At 50.2% G+C, this 19,146-nt stretch overlaps 3 protein-coding genes across 3 annotated transcripts in view; 2 read left to right on the forward strand and 1 right to left on the reverse strand.

Moving 5' to 3' along the window:
* Positions 1–19,146, reverse strand: part of LOC146009866 (uncharacterized) — a 235,403-nt gene that overhangs the window by 150,747 nt on the left and 65,510 nt on the right. The gene's annotated exons all lie outside the window — the stretch shown is intronic.
* LOC146007358 (uncharacterized) overlaps positions 1–19,146 on the forward strand; it is an 82,674-nt gene that overhangs the window by 28,516 nt on the left and 35,012 nt on the right. Inside the window, exons 8-9 of the mRNA XM_083145707.1 lie at positions 16,033–16,166; positions 18,493–18,684. Coding sequence (XP_083001833.1) covers positions 16,033–16,166; positions 18,493–18,684 — 326 coding nt within the window. The remainder of the gene's footprint in view (positions 1–16,032; positions 16,167–18,492; positions 18,685–19,146) is intronic.
* On the forward strand, positions 4–2,405 carry LOC146009889 (uncharacterized). The gene is made up of 2 exons (XM_083150487.1): positions 4–777; positions 966–2,405. Exons 1-2 carry the CDS (start codon positions 306–308, stop codon positions 1,373–1,375), a joined length of 882 nt encoding a protein of 293 aa, XP_083006613.1. The 5' UTR covers positions 4–305; the 3' UTR covers positions 1,376–2,405.

Consider the following 19,146-nt stretch of genomic DNA (forward strand, 5'->3'; position numbering starts at 1 on the left):
GAATTTTCTAGGGTTGATAGAAACGGTTGCGTTATTTTACATTTTAGAAAGCTAGTAACATTTGTGTGCAGCAAGAATGTGAATTTGTATGTGTAATGTATGACATTTACATATGTTTATATATAATGTGTCTTCATACATCGTTGCTGAAGTCATGCTAAACAGCTCCTCTTGGCAAGTCATCTGGCATTGGAATCTTCTAGCGTCAGACATCTTTGTTCCTTCTCTTATTACAAAAAATGTGTTAATTTCATAAGTCATTGTGACTTGGACACACAAGAAGACTGCGCTGATTATTTAGATATATGGTAATTTCAATGTCACTTTGGACCTTTTCATCAAGATATAGAAACATGAAACCAGAAAACAGTAGGCGTCTTACCTTATTAGTGTTCAGAAATATGCCACAGGTGCACATTGAACTCTTCCTGGAAACAAGAGAGGAATTCTTCCAGGAGAAGGACTTCTCCAGGAACCAGGAGAGGGACTCTTCCAGGAGAGGGACCCTTCCAGGAAAGGACCTTGTCCAGGAGAGGAATTCTTCCAGGAGAGAGAGTCTTCCAAGAGCCATGAGAGTGACTCTGCCAGGAGAGGGACTTCTCCAGGAGCCAGGAGAGGGACTCTTCCAGGAGAGGACCTCATCCAGGAGCCAAGGGAGGAACTCTTTCAGGAGAGGGACTCTTGCAGGATCCAGGAGAGGACCTCGTCCAGGAGAGGACCTCATCCAGGAGCCAGGAGAGGACCTCGTCCAGGAGATGGACTCTTCCAGGAGAGGACCTCATCCAGGAGCCAAGGGAGGAACTCTTCCAGGAGAGGGACTCTTGCATGATCCAGGAGAGGGACTCTTCCAGGAGCCAGGAGAAGGACTCTTCCAGGAAAGGACCTCTTCCAGGAGAGGGGTTCTTCCAGGAGCCATGAGAGGAACTCTTCCAGGAGAGGACCTCATCCAGGAGCCAGGAGAGAACCTCGTCCAGGAGATGGACTCTTCCAGGAGAGGACCTCATCCAGGAGCCAAGGGAGGAACTCTTCCAGGAGAGGGACTCTTGCAGGATCCAGGAGAGGGACTCTGCCAGGAGAGGGACTCTTCCAGGAGCCAGGAGAGGACCTCGTCCAGGAGCCAGGAGAGGAATTCTTCCAGGAGCCAGGAGAGGAACTCGTCCTGGAGCCAAGAGAGGAATTCTTCCAGGAGCCAGGAGAGGACCTCGTCCTGGAGCCAGGAGAGGACCTCGTCCAGGAGCCAGGAGAGGAACTCTTCCAGCAGAGGGACTCCTCCAGGAGCCAGGACAGGGACTCTTCCATGGGCTCTGAGATACTCACCATAGAGGCTGGGAAAGAAATTAGGCGCTTGCACGACAAGTCCAGAAGTGATATTTAATAGGAAAATATAAAGTGTGTATGCTCAATAATAAAGTGACTGTGACAATAAAACCGTGCAATGTGTCTGTCATAACTGCATTCTGATGGCATACTAGAGATTTGGAGCTATACAATGGTGAGGAATGGTGGAAAAGCCAGAAGGTTTGTCCAGAACCTTAGCTGAGAGTTTGATCACCTTGTGCTAGAAGCGTAAGGGGTTGTATCGGAAGATTGAATTGCAAGAAATATTGGGAAATGCCAATCCACCTCTCGCAGGGAGTATCACTTCATCTACCGTATATACTCGAGTATAAGCCGACCCGAATATAAGCCGAGGCACCTAATTTTACCACAAAAAGCTGGGAAAACTTATTGACCCGAGTATAAGCCTAGGGTGGGAAATGCAGCAATGGTACATTTCTCTGTATAATAATAGCATGACACCACAGGCTGCTCCCCCTGCCTAATAGCAGGACACCACAGGCTGCTCCCCCTGCCTAATAGCAGGACACCACAGGCTGCTCCCCCTGCCTAATAGCAGGACACCACAGGCTGCTCCCCCTGCCTAATAGCAGGACACCACAGGCTGCTCCCCCTGCCTAATAGCAGGACACCACAGGCAGCTCCCCCTGCCTAATAGCAGGACACCACAGGTGGCTCCCCCTGCACAATACACCTTGGGACAACACAGGCTGCTCAGGCTGGGACACCACAGGCAGCTCCCCCTGCCTAATAGCAGGACACCACAGGTGGCTCCCCCTGCACAATACACCTTGGGACAACACAGGCTGCTCAGGCTGGGACACCACAGGCAGCTCCCCCTGCCTAATAGCAGGACACCACAGGTGGCTCCCCCTGCACAATACACCTCAGGCTGGGACACCACAGGCTGATCCCCCTGCTCACCCCCTGGGACACCACACACGGAGGGGGGAGGGAGCAACCGCCCCTTACCTCATCCAGCTTCCGATTCCAGGGGGTTTGGTGTGCGCCGCTGACTGCTCCACTGGTACACAGCCGCCGCCATTGCCCTGCCGTCCACTTCGCTGCCCGGCTCCACTTTGAACAAAGGCGCGGCTACGGCAACATGGCCGCCGGCCTCCTGCACTGAGGACATGTATAGTGTAGGAGGCCAGCGGCCATGTTGCCGTAGTCGCGCCTGTGTTCAAAGTGGAGCCGGGGCATTGAAATGGATGGCTGGACGCACTGACTCGAGTATAAGCCGAGTGGGGGCTTTTTCAGCTAAAAAGAAGGCTGAAAAACTCGGCTTATACTCGAGTATATACGGTATATATAATGGGATATTTGCGTGGATTTGGTGGAAATGCTCCAGAGTCTAAGCCAAGAGGTCATTAGAAAGGAATGACACAAAAGGAGAGGTCTATTCCTAAGAGACTAATGCTGGGTACACACCAGGACGACTAGGGCCCGATCCCCACAATCTCGATCCAATTCCGATCAATTGGATGTAGATTGTGTGCTGATTGGGCCCTTTTCTGACCTGCTGTGGACCGATACCGATCCGATGCGCGGTCCCGCGGGTCGGTCGGTCGTTATTGAGATCCTACCTGCTGCAGGTAGGATCTCAATGACGACCATACAGCCGGGTGCGGGTCGCCATCGGATCGGACCCGCTCACGGTGCACATCGTGAGCGGGTCATGCCCCCCAGCGTCACCGTGAGCGGGTCGGACGAGACACTGACGACCCGCTCACAATGTGCATCGTGAGTGGGTCGTCCTGGTGTGTACCCCGCATTACAGCTGGAGAGGGTCGGACTAGTGGTGAGATGAGAGAGTGTAGAAATGTCTGTAATCCATGGATCTATACAAATCAGGACACTCGCCTAAATCTCCACCCACCACTTTGTCTTCTCTGCCCTGGACCATTCCACGATTCTACAAACCATTAGATGGGGTTAGATCTCCAGGTCTGGAGCTCTTTACATAGTTTGGATAGGAGAAGCATGGGCTCAAATGAATGATTACGATCCCTGGAAATTACAATTCCTAAATATTTCAGCGGGGAATTATGCCAAGTAGAGGAGAAGGCACTATTAGGACCCGCTGTGGTTTGGGGGGAGGCATGCCGTAACATTTACCACCGCTGACTTGGAGTAATTGACCTTAAAGTTGGAGAGTTCTCTAAACACGTTCATCCAATAGGTTAGACCAGGAAACTACTGGGTGCATAATTGTGGCCAATAAGTCTTCTGCCAAGAGCAAATCTCCCTATTCTGCAAGGAATTATTTACTAGAGCAGGTATTGCCAACCTCGGACCTCAAGGCACACAACAGTGCAGGATTTAGCGAAATCCAGGTTTCAGCCCAAATTATACATTGGCTCCATTGTACTCTGGACTCCGTACTCTACATTGTACTCTGGATTTATCTAATCTATTCCTGCAGACTATTCCTTGTAATGTACATAAAAATTATGTTAAAATAATAATACATTTTTGGGTACTTGTTTCCTAGCAGGGCGCCCAGATGTCCTACGTATGCTAACTTAGTAAAATCGCATCGCACGTCGCATCACATGGCTTGTTGTGGCGTGAGATGTGATCTCAGTAATTAATATGGTAGAACACCATCCGCTCCACGTCACCCCGAAGCGTGGCGAGGGGCGGCGGTACGCGTCCTCCGACCTTTTCATACCCCCACTATCCACATTGGCGTGGAGTTGATTTTATATAGAGTGGCGAGGCACCGAGCCCTAAGCGTGGTGAGCGCATGTGGAATACATGTAAAGTAATCGGCGTGCCCTCGCGCGGCTCGTCACACTATATAAAATCAACTCCACACCGACATGGATAGTGGGGGTATGAAAAGGTCGGAGGACGAGTTCCGCTGCGCTCGCCACGCTTCGGGGTGACGTGGAGAGTGGTGGTGTTTTACCATATGAACTACTGAGATCTCATGCGATGTGCGATGCAATTTCACTCAGGGTGCAGTGAATAAATTAACTACTGAGATCGCATCGCAAGGCACAGAAAAGCCATGCGATGTGCGATGCGATTCTACTACGCAGAATAGGCCACTAAGCAAATAGATTTCCCCCAAACCTCCCTCCAGTGTCAGTGCCTGCCCTCGTGTTCTTATACTTCCTTAAATTTGAAGAATGTTTATGTACTTTTTAAATGATATCCCTGCAACCTACCTGTGGCTCCTTCCTCTCTTTTTCAGAAGCGAATACTAAGCAAAAATTAATTAGGATGATCTGCTATTACATTTTCTCAAACTGATATCTATATAGCAGGGTAAAATAAAGCAGCCAGTATTTACCCTGCACAGAAACAATAAAACACCCACATCTAACTCTCTCTGCACATGTTACATCAGCCCCACCTGCAGTGCATAAGGTTTTGTCCATTAGAGAGTGACTGTGCCTTAACGAGTGCATCAGAATAACCCCCATTGCCCACTGTCAACGGAGGCTGTGACGTTAAAAAGACCTAAAATAGCCACGTTTGCCAGACCTGTAGGCTACTGAGTGCAGTGTCTGGGGCTGTGTGGGCAGCGCTTGTGTGGAGTGGTGCTGTTACACCAGGGTTGCCGACTTGCAAAAAATCCTCTCTGGGAGAAGCCCTGAGAGGAATCTTTCATTACGAGTTAGTTGGGGAGGGGGGGGGGGGGGGGGGGCAAATAGCCAAAATAACTAATCTCCATGGAGGGGGCGGGGCTAAAATGACACGATTGTGCCATTTTAGCTCCGCCCCCTCCTCTGAGACCTGCGGATTGGGGGGGCTCAGCGGGGGTCCCCCTGATTCCGAGAGGCTTGCCCACCCTTCCGGGGCCGGGACCCGATTTTTGGGAGACTCCCGCAAATTTCTGGAGGGTCGGCAACCCTGTGTTACACTAACAGGAAGAAGCGGATTGGGTACTTCTTTACTTTCACGGCGCCAGCATGGCGCCGCGCTACTTCCGGGTTAAGCTCGCCACAAACTAAGTAAAATAAACGAAGTTAACACCATGCCAACATGGATAGTTCATACCTCCACTTTCCATGTTGGCATGGAGTTGATTTTAATTAGCGTAGCGAGCCACCGAGCCCGCAGCGTGGGCGAGCAAAGCGAGCCCCGCAAGGGGACTCTGACGCGCGGCGCCATGCTGGCGCCGTGAAAGTAAAGAGGTACCACGGATTGCTTCCCTGTTAGTGTAAAGCCCCGTACACACAGGGGAGATATATTGCCCAGTTTCTCCTTTTCATCAGCGACCAGAGATGATCACTGATGAAAGGGAACCTCTGCCGGCGGTGAAGCAAAAGTAATCAGCTGGTCACAGGAGCCTACCTGACCCTCTCCAGGAGGACACAGTGCTCTGCTCCTGGGCTTCCCTGGTAATGTATGATTGCCAGCACCTGTGGTGACACCTTTCTTATCAGTTACCTAGCTTCCCACAGGTGCTGGTAATCATACATTAGCCATACCTCCCAGCATGCCCCTCTCCCTCAGGGACACAATGCTCTGTTCCTGGGCTTCCCTGGTAATGTATGATTGCCAGCACCTGTGGTGACACCTTTCTTATCATTTACCTAGCTCCCCACAGGTGCTGGCAATCATACATTATCCATACCTCCCAGCATGCCCCTCTCCCTCAGGGACACAATGCTCTGTTCCTGGGCTTCCCTGGTAATGTATGATTGCCAGCACCTGTGGTGACACCTTTCTTATCAGTTACCTAGCTCCCCACAGGTGCTGGCAATCCTACATTATCCATACCTCCCAGCATGCCCCTCTCCCTCAGGGACACAATGCTCTGTTCCTGGGCTTCCCTGGTAATGTATGATTGCCAATGCCAGCACCTGTGGTGACACCTTTCTTATTAGTTACCTAGCTCCCCACAGGTGCTGGCAATCCTACATTATCCATACCTCCCAGCATGCCCCTCTCCAGGAGGACACAGTGCTCTGTTCCTGGGCTTCCCTGGTAATGTAGGATTGCCAGCACCTGTGGTGACACCTTTCTTATCAGTTACCTAGCTCCCCACAGGTGCTGGCAATCCTACATTATCCATACCTCCCAGCATGCCCCTCTCCAGGAGGACACAATGCTCTGTTCCTGGGCTTCCCTGGTAATGTATGATTGCCATCACCTGTGGTGACACCTTTCTTATCAGTTACCTAGCTCCCCACAGGTGCTGGCAATCATACATTATCCATACCTCCCAGCATGCCCCTCTCCAGGAGGACACAATGCTCTGCTCCTGGGCTTCCCTGGTAATGTATGATTGCCAGCACCTGTGGTGACACCTTTCTTATCAGTTACCTAGCTCCCCACAGGTGCTGGCAATCCTACATTATCCATACCTCCCAGCATGCCCCTCTCCAGGAGGACACAATGCTCTGCTCCTGGGCTTCCCTGGTAATGTATGATTGCCAGCACCTGTGGTGACACCTTTCTTATCAGTTACCTAGCTCCCCACAGGTGCTGGCAATCCTACATTATCCATACCTCCCAGCATGCCCCTCTCCAGGAGGACACAATGCTCTGTTCCTGGACTTCCCTGGTAATGTATGATTGCCAGCACCTGTGGTGACACCTTTCTTATCAGTTACCTAGCTCCCCACAGGTGCTGGCAATCATACGTTATCCATACCTTCCAGCATGACCCTCTCCAGGAGGACACAATGCTCTGCTCCTGGGCTTCCCTGGTAATGTATGATTGCCAGCACCTGTGGTGACACCTTTCTTATAAGTTACCTAGCTCCCCACAGGTGCTGGCAATCCTACATTATCCATACCTCCCAGCATGCCCCTCTCCAGGAGGACACAATGCTCTGTTCCTGGACTTCCCTGGTAATGTATGATTGCCAGCACCTGTGGTGACACCTTTCTTATCAGTTACCTAGCTCCCCACAGGTGCTGGCAATCCTACATTATCCATACCTCCCAGCATGACCCTCTCCAGGAGGACACAATGCTCTGCTCCTGGGCTTCCCTGGTAATGTATGATTGCCAGCACCTGTGGTGACACCTTTCTTATCAGTTACCTAGCTCCCCACAGGTGCTGGCAATCCTACATTATCCATACCTCCCAGCATGCCCCTCTCCAGGAGGACACAGTGCTCTGTTCCTGGGCTTCCCTGGTAATGTAGGATTGCCAGCACCTGTGGTGACACCTTTCTTATCAGTTACCTGGCTCCCCACAGGTGCTGGCAATCATACATTATCCATACCTCCCAGCATGCCCCTCTCCAGGGGGACACAATGCTCTGTTCCTGGGCTTCCTTGGTAATGTATGATTGCCATCACCTGTGGTGACACCTTTCTTATCAGTTACCTAGCTCCCCACAGGTGCTGGCAATCATACATTATCCATACCTCCCAGGATGCCCCTCTCCAGGAGGACACAATGCTCTGTTCCTGGGCTTCCCTGGTAATGTAGGATTGCCAGCACCTGTGGTGACACCTTTCTTATCAGTTACCCAGCTCCCCACAGGTGCTGGCAATCATACATTATCCATACCTCCCAGCATGCCCCTCTCCAGGAGGACACAATGCTCTGTTCCTGGGCTTCCCTGGTAATGTATGATTGCCAGCACCTGTGGTGACACCTTTCTTATCAGTTACCTAGCTCCCCACAGGTGCTGGCAATCATACATTATCCATACCTCCCAGCATGCCGCTCTCCAGGAGGACACAGTGCTCTGTTCCTGGGCTTCCCTGGTAATGTAGGATTGCCAGCACCTGTGGTGACACCTTTCTTATCAGTTACCTAGCTCCCCACAGGTGCTGGCAATCATACATTATCCATACCTCCCAGCATGCCCCTCTCCAGGAGGACACAGTGCTCTGTTCCTGGGCTTCCCTGGTAATGTAGGATTGCCAGCACCTGTGGTGACACCTTTCTTATCAGTTACCTAGCTCCCCACAGGTGCTGGCAATCATACATTATCCATACCTCCCAGCATGCCCCTCTCCAGGAGGACACAATGCTCTGTTCCTGGGCTTCCCTGGTAATGTATGATTGCCAGCACCTGTGGTGACACCTTTCTTATCAGTTACCTAGCTCCCCACAGGTGCTGGCAATCCTACATTATCCATACCTCCCAGCATGCCCCTCTCCAGGAGGACACAATGCTCTGCTCCTGGGCTTCCCTGGTAATGTATGATTGCCAGCACCTGTGGTGACACCTTTCTTATCAGTTACCTAGCTCCCCACAGGTGCTGGCAATCATACATTATCCATACCTCCCAGCATGCCCCTCTCCAGGAGGACACAATGCTCTGTTCCTGGGCTTCCCTGGTAATGTATGATTGCCAGCACCTGTGGTGACACCTTTCTTATCAGTTACCTAGCTCCCCACAGGTGCTGGCAATCCTACATTATCCATACCTCCCAGGATGCCCCTCTCCAGGAGGACACAATGCTCTGTTCCTGGGCTTCCCTGGTAATGTATGATTGCCAGCACCTGTGGTGACACCTTTCTTATCAGTTACCCAGCTCCCCACAGGTGCTGGCAATCATACATTATCCATACCTCCCAGCATGCCCCTCTCCAGGAGGACACAATGCTCTGTTCCTGGGCTTCCCTGGTAATGTATGATTGCCAGCACCTGTGGTGACACCTTTCTTATCAGTTACCTAGCTCCCCACAGGTGCTGGCAATCATACATTATCCATACCTCCCAGCATGCCACTCTCCAGGAGGACACAGTGCTCTGTTCCTGGGCTTCCCTGGTAATGTATGATTGCCAGCACCTGTGGTGACACCTTTCTTATCAGTTACCTAGCTCCCCACAGGTGCTGGCAATCATACATTATCCATACCTCCCAGCATGCCCCTCTCCAGGAGGACACAGTGCTCTGTTCCTGGGCTTCCCTGGTAATGTAGGATTGCCAGCACCTGTGGTGACACCTTTCTTATCAGTTACCTAGCTCCCCACAGGTGCTGGCAATCATACATTATCCATACCTCCCAGCATGCCCCTCTCCAGGAGGACACAATGCTCTGTTCCTGGGCTTCCCTGGAAATGTATGATTGCCAGCACCTGTGGTGACACCTTTCTTATCAGTTACCTAGCTCCCCACAGGTGCTGGCAATCATACATTATCCATACCTCCCAGCATGCCCCTCTCCAGGAGGACACAATGCTCTGTTCCTGGACTTCCCTGGTAATGTATAATTGCCAGCACCTGTGGTGACACCTTTCTTATCAGTTACCTAGCTCCCCACAGGTGCTGGCAATCATACATTATCCATACCTCCCAGCATGCCCCTCTCCAGGAGGACACAATGCTCTGTTCCTGGGCTTCCCTGGTAATGTATGATTGCCAGCACCTGTGGTGACACCTTTCTTATCAGTTACCTAGCTCCCCACAGGTGCTGGCAATCATACATTATCCATACCTCCCAGCATGCCCCTCTCCAGGAGGACACAGTGCTCTGTTCCTGGGCTTCCCTGGTAATGTATGATTGCCAGCACCTGTGGTGACACCTTTCTTATCAGTTACCTAGCTCCCCACAGGTGCTGGCAATCATACATTATCCATACCTCCCAGCATGCCCCTCTCCAGGAGGATACAGTGCTCTGTTCCTGGGCTTCCCTGGTAATGTAGGATTGCCAGCACCTGTGGTGACACCTTTCTTATCAGTTACCTAGCTCCCCACAGGTGCTGGCAATCATACATTATCCATACCTCCCAGCATGCCCCTCTCCAGGAGGACACAATGCTCTGTTCCTGGGCTTCCCTGGTAATGTATGATTGCCAGCACCTGTGGTGACACCTTTCTTATCAGTTACCTAGCTCCCCACAGGTGCTGGCAATCATACATTATCCATACCTCCCAGCATGCCCCTCTCCAGGAGGACACAATGCTCTGTTCCTGGACTTCCCTGGTAATGTATGATTGCCAGCACCTGTGGTGACACCTTTCTTATCAGTTACCTAGCTCCTCACAGGTGCTGGCAATCATACATTATCCATACCTCCCAGCATGCCCCTCTCCAGGGGGACACAATGCTCTGTTCCTGGACTTCCCTGTTTATGTAGGATTGGCAATCCTACATTACCAGGGAAGCCCAGGAACAGAGCATTGTGTCCTCCTGTAAAGAGGGGCATGCTGGGAGGTATGGACAATGTATGATTGCCAGCACCTGTGGGGAGCTAGGTAACTGATAAGAAAGGTGTCACCACAGGTGCTGGCAATCCTACATTACCAGGGAAGCCCAGGAACAGAGCATTGTGTCCTCCTGGAGAGGGGCATGCTGGGAGGTATGGATAATGTATGATTGCCAGCACCTGTGGGGAGCTAGGTAACTGATAAGAAAGGTGTCACCACAGGTGCTGGCAATCCTACATTACCAGGGAAGCCCAGGAACAGAGCACTGTGTCCTCCTGGAGAGGGGCATGCTGGGAGGTATGGATAATGTATGATTGCCAGCACCTGTGGGGAGCTAGGTAACTGATAAGAAAGGTGTCACCACAGGTGCTGGCAATCCTACATTACCAGGGAAGCCCAGGAACAGAGCACTGTGTCCTCCTGGAGAGGGGCATGCTGGGAGGTATGGATAATGTATGATTGCCAGCACCTGTGGGGAGCTAGGTAACTGATAAGAAAGGTGTCACCACAGGTGCTGGCAATCATACATTACCAGGGAAGCCCAGGAACAGAGCATTGTGTCCTCCTGGAGAGGGGCATGCTGGGAGGTATGGATAATGTATGATTGCCAGCACCTGTGGGGAGCTGGGTAACTGATAAGAAAGGTGTCACCTCAGGTGATGGCAATCATACATTACCAAGGAAGCCCAGGAACAGAGCATTGTGTCCTCCTGGAGAGGGGCATGCTGGGAGGTATGGATAATGTATGATTACCAGCACCTGTGGGGAGCTAGGTAACTGATAAGAAAGGTGTCACCACAGGTGCTGGCAATCATACATTACCAGGGAAGCCCAGGAACAGAGCATTGTGTCCTCCTGGAGAGGGGCATGCTGGGAGGTATGGATAATGTATGATTGCCAGCACCTGTGGGGAGCTAGGTAATTGATAAGAAAGGTGTCACCACAGATGCTGGCAATCATACATTACCAGGGAAGCCCAGGAGCAGAGCATTGTGTCCTCCTGGAGAGGGTCATGCTGGGAGGTATGGATAATGTAGGATTGCCAGCACCTGTGGGGAGCTAGGTAACTGATAAGAAAGGTGTCACCACAGGTGATGACAATCATACATTACCAGGGAAGCCCAGGATCAGAGCATTGTGTCCTCCTGGAGAGGGGCATGCTGGGAGGTATGGATAATGTAGGATTGCCATCACCTGTGGGGAGCTAGGTAACTGATAAGAAAGGTGTCACCACAGGTGCTGGCAATCATACATTACCAGGGAAGCCCAGGAGCAGAGCATTGTGTCATCCTGGAGAGGGGCATGCTGGGAGGTATGGATAATGTATGATTGCCAGCACCTGTGGGGAGCTAGGTAACTGATAAGAAAGGTGTCACCACAGGTGCTGGCAATCATACATTACCAGGGAAGCCCAGGAACAGAGCATTGTGTCCTCCTGGAGAGGGGCATGCTGGGAGGTATGGATAATGTAGGATTGCCAGCACCTGTGGGGAGCTAGGTAACTGATAAGAAAGGTGTCACCACAGGTGCTGGCAATCATACATTACCAGGGAAGCCCAGGAACAGAGCATTGTGTTCTCCTGGAGAGGGGCATGCTGGGAGGTATGGATAATGTATGATTGCCAGCACCTGTGAGGAGCTAGGTAACTGATAAGAAAGGTGTCACCACAGGTGCTGGCAATTATACATTACCAGGGAAGTCCAGGAACAGAGCATTGTGTCCTCCTGGAGAGGGGCATGCTGGGAGGTATGGATAATGTATGATTGCCAGCACCTGTGGGGAGCTAGGTAAATGATAAGAAAGGTGTCACCACAGGTGCTGGCAATCATACATTACCAGGGATGCCCAGGAACAGAGCATTGTGTCCTCCTGGAGAGGGGCATGCTGGGAGGTATGGATAATGTATGATTGCCAGCACCTGTGGGGAGCTAGGTAACTGATAAGAAAGGTGTCACCACAGGTGCTGGCAATCCTACATTACCAGGGAAGCCCAGGAACAGAGCACTGTGTCCTCCTGGAGAGGGGCATGCTGGGAGGTATGGATAATGTATGATTGCCAGCACCTGTGGGGAGCTAGGTAACTGATAAGAAAGGTGTCACCACGGGTGCTGGCAATCATACATTACCAGGGAAGCCCAGGAACAGAGCACTGTGTCCTCCTGGAGAGGGGCATGCTGGGAGGTATGGATAATGTATGATTGCCAGCACCTGTGGGGAGCTAGGTAACTGATAAGAAAGGTGTCACCACAGGTGCTGGCAATCATACATTACCAGGGAAGCCCAGGAACAGAGCATTGTGTCCTCCTGGAGAGGGGCATGCTGGGAGGTATGGATAATGTATGATTGCCAGCACCTGTGGGGAGCTAGGTAACTGATAAGAAAGGTGTCACCACAGGTGCTGGCAATTATACATTACCAGGGAAGTCCAGGAACAGAGCATTGTGTCCTCCTGGAGAGGGGCATGCTGGGAGGTATGGATAATGTATGATTGCCAGCACCTGTGGGGAGCTAGGTAACTGATAAGAAAGGTGTCACCACAGGTGCTGGCAATCATACATTACCAGGGAAGCCCAGGAACAGAGCATTGTGTCCTCCTGGAGAGGGGCATGCTGGGAGGTATGGATAATGTATGATTGCCAGCACCTGTGGGGAGCTAGGTAACTGATAAGAAAGGTGTCACCACAGGTGCTGGCAATCCTACATTACCAGGGAAGCCCAGGAACAGAGCACTGTGTCCTCCTGGAGAGGGGCATGCTGGGAGGTATGGATAATGTATGATTGCCAGCACCTGTGGGGAGCTAGGTAACTGATAAGAAAGGTGTCACCACAGGTGCTGGCAATCCTACATTACCAGGGAAGCCCAGGAACAGAGCACTGTGTCCTCCTGGAGAGGGGCATGCTGGGAGGTATGGATAATGTATGATTGCCAGCACCTGTGGGGAGCTAGGTAACTGATAAGAAAGGTGTCACCACAGGTGCTGGCAATCATACATTACCAGGGAAGCCCAGGAACAGAGCATTGTGTCCTCCTGGAGAGGGGCATGCTGGGAGGTATGGATAATGTATGATTGCCAGCACCTGTGGGGAGCTGGGTAACTGATAAGAAAGGTGTCACCACAGGTGCTGGCAATCATACATTACCAGGGAAGCCCAGGAACAGAGCATTGCTTCCTCCTGGAGAGGGGCATCCTGGGAGGTATGGATAATGTAGGATTGCCAGCACCTGTGGGGAGCTAGGTAACTGATAAGAAAGGTGTCACCACAGGTGCTGGCAATCATACATTACCAGGGAAGCCCAGGAACAGAGCATTGCTTCCTCCTGGAGAGGGGCATCCTGGGAGGTATGGATAATGTAGGATTGCCAGCACCTGTGGGGAGCTGGGTAACTGATAAGAAAGGTGTCACCACAGGTGCTGGCAATCATACATTACCAGGGAAGCCCAGGAACAGAGCATTGCTTCCTCCTGGAGAGGGGCATCCTGGGAGGTATGGATAATGTAGGATTGCCAGCACCTGTGGGGAGCTAGGTAACTGATAAGAAAGGTGTCACCACAGGTGCTGGCAATCATACATTACCAGGGAAGCCCAGGAACAGAGCATTGTGTCCTCCTGGAGAGGGGCATGCTGGGAGGTATGGATAATGTATGATTGCCAGCACCTGTGGGGAGCTAGGTAACTGATAAGAAAGGTGTCACCACAGGTGCTGGCAATCATACATTACCAGGGAAGCCCAGGAGCAGAGCATTGTGTCCTCCTGGAGAGGGGCATGCTGGGAGGTATGGATAATGTAGGATTGCCAGCACCTGTGGGGAGCTAGGTAACTGATAAGAAAGGTGTCACCACAGGTGCTGGCAATCATACATTACCAGGGAAGCCCAGGAACAGAGCATTGTGTCCTCCTGGAGAGGGGCATGCTGGGAGGTATGGATAATGTATGATTACCAGCACCTGTGGGGAGCTAGGTAACTGATAAGAAAGGTGTCACCACAGGTGCTGGCAATCATACATTACCAGGGAAGCCCAGGAGCAGAGCAATGTGTCCTCCTGGAGAGGGGCATGCTGGGAGGTATAGATAATGTAGGATTGCCAGCACCTGTGGGGAGCTAGGTAACTGATAAGAAAGGTGTCACCACAGGTGATGGCAATCCTACATTACCAGGGAAGCCCAGGAACAGAGCATTGTGTCCTCCTGGAGAGGGGCATGCTGGGAGGTATGGATAATGTATGATTGCCAGCACCTGTGGGGAGCTAGGTAACTGATAAGAAAGGTGTCACCACAGGTGCTGGCAATCATACATTACCAGGGAAGTCCAGGAGCAGAGCATTGTGTCCTCCTGGAGAGGGGCATGCTGGGAGGTATGGATAATGTATGATTCCCAGCACCTGTGGGGAGCTAGGTAACTGATAAGAAAGGTGTCACCACAGGTGCTGGCAATCATACATTACCAGGGAAGCCCAGGAACAGAGCATTGTGTACTCCTGGAGAGGGGCATGCTGGGAGGTATGGATAATGTAGGATTGCCAGCACCTGTGGGGAGCTAGGTAACTGATAAGAAAGGTGTCACCACAGGTGCTGGCAATCATACATTACCAGGGAAGCCCAGGAACATTGTATCCCTGATGGGGTATGTTAGTAGTCTCTCTACCATGTTAGGAGCCGGTACGTACAGCGGCCGCCATTATACCATTGTCTTGGCGAGACAAGCAGCAAATAATGATACAAAGTGTCCTCAGTAGCGGGGGGCGGCGGCCATGTTCCCGGAGCCCTAGGATACTAGTTCTCTGTCACACGCTCTCCCCCTGGTGACCGCCGGCAGCAGCTGCAGCTAGAGGGCGATGTATACGTTCGTAATGACGTCATAATATGGACAGATAGGAACTCCAGTTCCATCTACTGTCGCTGTATCATGTATTTCAGGTCATCGCCCCGCCCCCACACCACCAACAACATCCGGGTCACATCATAAGTGCGTAGTGAGGAGACATCAGGTACTTATACAGGGGAAACAGCCTGTAGTGTCCTGTTATTGTTATTATTCTTCAGGGGGAGCAGCCTGTAGTGTCCTGTAATTATTATACAGGGGGAGCAGCCTGTAGTGTCCTGTAATTATTATTATTATTATTATTCAGGGGGAGCAGCCTGTAGTGTCCTGTAATTATTATTATACAGGGGGAGTAGCCTGTGGTGTCCTGTTATTATTATTTATATTATACAGGGGGAGCAGCTTGTGGTGTCCTTAAATTATTATTATACAGGAGAAGCAGCCTATGGTGTCCTGTTGTTATTATGCAGGAGGAGCAGCCTGTGGTGTTATTTTATTATTACACAGTGGAGCAGCCTGTGGTGCCGTGTTATTATTATACAGGGGGAGCAGCCTGTGGTGTCCTGTTGTTGTTGTTATTATTATTATACAGGGGGAGCAGCCTGTGGTGTCCTGTTGTTGTTGTTGTTGTTATTATTATACAGGGGGAGCAGCCTGTGGTGTCCTGTTATTGTTATTATTATACAGGGAGACTTACTGGCTACTCCGTGTTGCATATCTGTGTTACATGTGCTCTCTGTGGCGTGTTATATGTATTATATTTATTCCTAGGCGCTCCAGCTGTGAGGAACCAGAGTCTTTATTACACGTCACACGTTCTGTATTCTCACTGATTCCCTGAGGATGGACACGGACAGGAGTCCCAGGACTGAGAGGATAATAACTATCACCCTGGAGATTATCTACCTGCTGACCGGGGAGGTGACAGTGACATCACTTATATCTATAGTAATAATACAGGGACGTGACCGGGGATGTGACATCACTTATATCTATAGTAATAATACAGGGAGGTGACAGTGACATCACTTATATCTATAGTAATAATACAGGGATGTGACCGGGGAGGTGACAGTGACATCACTTATATCTATAGTAATAATACAGGGACGTGACCGGGGAGGTGACAGTGACAACACTTATATCTATAGTAATAATACAGGGATGTGACCAGGGAGGTGACAGTGACATCACTTATATCTATAGTAATAATACGGGGAGGTGACAGTGACATCACTTATATCTATAGTAATAATACAGGGACGTGACTGGGGAGGTGACAGTGACATCACTTATATCTATAGTAATAATACAGGGATGTGATGGGGGAGGTGACAGTGACATCACTTATATCTATAGTAATAATACAGGGAGGTGACAGTGACATCCCTTATATCTATAGTAATAATACAGGGACGTGACCGGGGAGGTGACAGTGACATCACTTATATCTATAGTAATAATACAGGGACATGACCGGGGAGGTGACAGTGACATCACTTATATCTATAGTAATAATACAGGGAAGTGAGCGGGGAGGTGACAGTGACATCACTTATATCTATAGTAATAATACAGGGACGTGAGCGGGGAGGTGACAGTGACATCACTTATATCTATAGTAATAATACAGGGACGTGACTGGGGAGGTGACAGTGACATCACTTATATCTATGGTAATAATACAGGGATGTGACCAGGGAGGTGACAGTGACATCACTTATATCTATAGTAATACTACAGGGACGTGACCGGGAAGGTGACAGTGACATCACTTATATCTATAGTAATAATACAGGGACGTGATCAGGGAGGTGACCGTGACATCACTTATATCTATATTAATAATACAGGGAGGTGACAGTGACATCACTTGTATCTATAGTAATAATCCAGGGATGTGACAGGGGAAGTGACAGTGACATCACTTATATCTATAGTAATAATATAGGGACATGACCAGGGAGGAGACATTGACATCACTTGTATCTATAGTAATAATACAGGGAGGTGTCCGGGGAGGTGACAGTGACATCACTTATATCTATAGTAATAATACAGGGAGGTGTACAGGGAGGTGACAGTGACATCACTTATATTTATAGTAATAATACAGGGACGTGACCGGGAAGGTGACATCACTTATATCTATAGTAATATTACAGGGACGTGACCAGGGAGGTGACAGTGACATCACTTATATCTATAGTAATAATACAGGGACGTGACTGGGGAGGTGACAGTGACATCACTTATATCTATAGTAATAATACAGGGACGTGACCGGGGAGGTGACAATGACATCACTTATATCTATAGTCAGGGCTATTTTTGTGCAGGCTCCAGCAGGAACTGAGGCCCTTATCCTAGTTCACTCTTTCAGACAAAATATTTCTTAGATGGACAAAACCATGTGCACTGCAGGTGAGGCAGGTGTAAAACCCCACCCAAATCTAATTATCTCTACACAAGTAACACCTGCCTCACCTCTAGTGCACATGGTTTTGTCCATCTAAGAAATTTTTTGTCTGAAAGAGTGAACTAGGATAAGGGCCTCAGTTCCTGCTGGAGCCTGCACAAAAATAGCCCTGTCTATAGTAATAAAACAGGGATGTGACTGGGAAGGTGACAGTGGCATCACTTATATCTATAGTAATAATTCAGGGATGTGACCAGGGAGGTGACAGTGACATCACTTGTATCTATAGTAATAATACAGGGATGTGACCAGGGAGGTGACAGTGACATCACTTATATCTATAGTAATAATACAGGGAGGTGACAGTGACATCACTTATATCTATAGTAATAATACAGGGACGTGACCGGGGAGGTGACAGTGACATCACTTATATCTATAGTAAGAATTCAGGGATGTGACCAGGGAGGTGACAGTGACATCACTTGTATCTATAGTAATAATACAGGGATGTGACCAGGGAGGTGACAGTGACATCACTTATATCTATAGTAATAATACAGGGAGGTGACAGTGACATCACTTATATCTATAGTAATAATACAGGGACGTGACCGGGGAGGTGATGGTGACATCACTTATATCTATAGTAATAATACAGGGAGGTGACAGTGACATAACTTATATCTATAGTAATAATACAGGGACGTGACCGGGGAGGTGACAGTGACATCACTTAGATCTATGCTAATAATACAGGGAGTTCACCGCGGAGGTGGGGAGTCTGGGAGCATCACAGTGATATTTGTTGTATCCCCCAATACACAGGATTACACAGTAGTGAAGAAGACATCCGGCGAGTGTGAGACACCCAGCAGCCGTCCCCGTGTGTCAGGAGGACTGAGCAGGACCCAGAGCCCCATCACGGTGCCTTCACCTCACTCACTGATACATGAGAGGCACAATGACCAGAAGATCCTGGAACTCACCAACAAGATCATTCAGCTGCTGACCGGAGAGGTGACTGCTGGGAATGGGACGTTATACAGTAACACGGGGGGATGTGACAGGAGAGGTGACTGCTGGGAATGGGACGTTATACAGTAACACCGGGGGATGTGACGGGAGAAGTGACAGCTGGGAATGGGACATTATACAGTAACACCGGGGCATGTGACCGGAGAGAAGACTGCTGGGAATGGGACGTTACACAGTAACACCGGGGGATGTGACCGGAGAGGTGACTGTTGGGAATGGGACGTTATAAAGTAACACCGGGGGATGTGACCGGAGAGAAGACTGCTGGGAATGGGACGTTATACAGTAACACCGGGGGATGTGACCGGAGAGGTGACTGTTGGGAATGGGACATTATACAGTAACACCGGGGGATGTGACCGGAGAGAAGACTGCTGGGAATGGGACGTTACACAGTAACACCGGGGGATGTGACCGGAGAGGTGACTGCTGGGAATGGGACGT

The sequence above is a fragment of the Crinia signifera genome, chromosome 6 (assembly GCF_055691185.1).
Source record: "Crinia signifera chromosome 6, ASM5569118v1, whole genome shotgun sequence".
In the NCBI taxonomy this organism is placed as follows: domain Eukaryota; kingdom Metazoa; phylum Chordata; class Amphibia; order Anura; family Myobatrachidae; genus Crinia; species Crinia signifera.

What these genes read in the sequence shown, in the direction of transcription:
- LOC146009889 (XM_083150487.1), top strand. Translation starts at nt 306, where the DNA reads ATGGTAATTTCAATGTCACTTTGGACCTTTTCATCAAGATATAGAAAC. An exon ending in GGACTCTTCCAGGAGAGGAC is followed by an intron (nt 778 to 965) that starts CTCATCCAGGAG and finishes CCAGGAGAGAAC; the next exon opens with CTCGTCCAGGAGATGGACTC.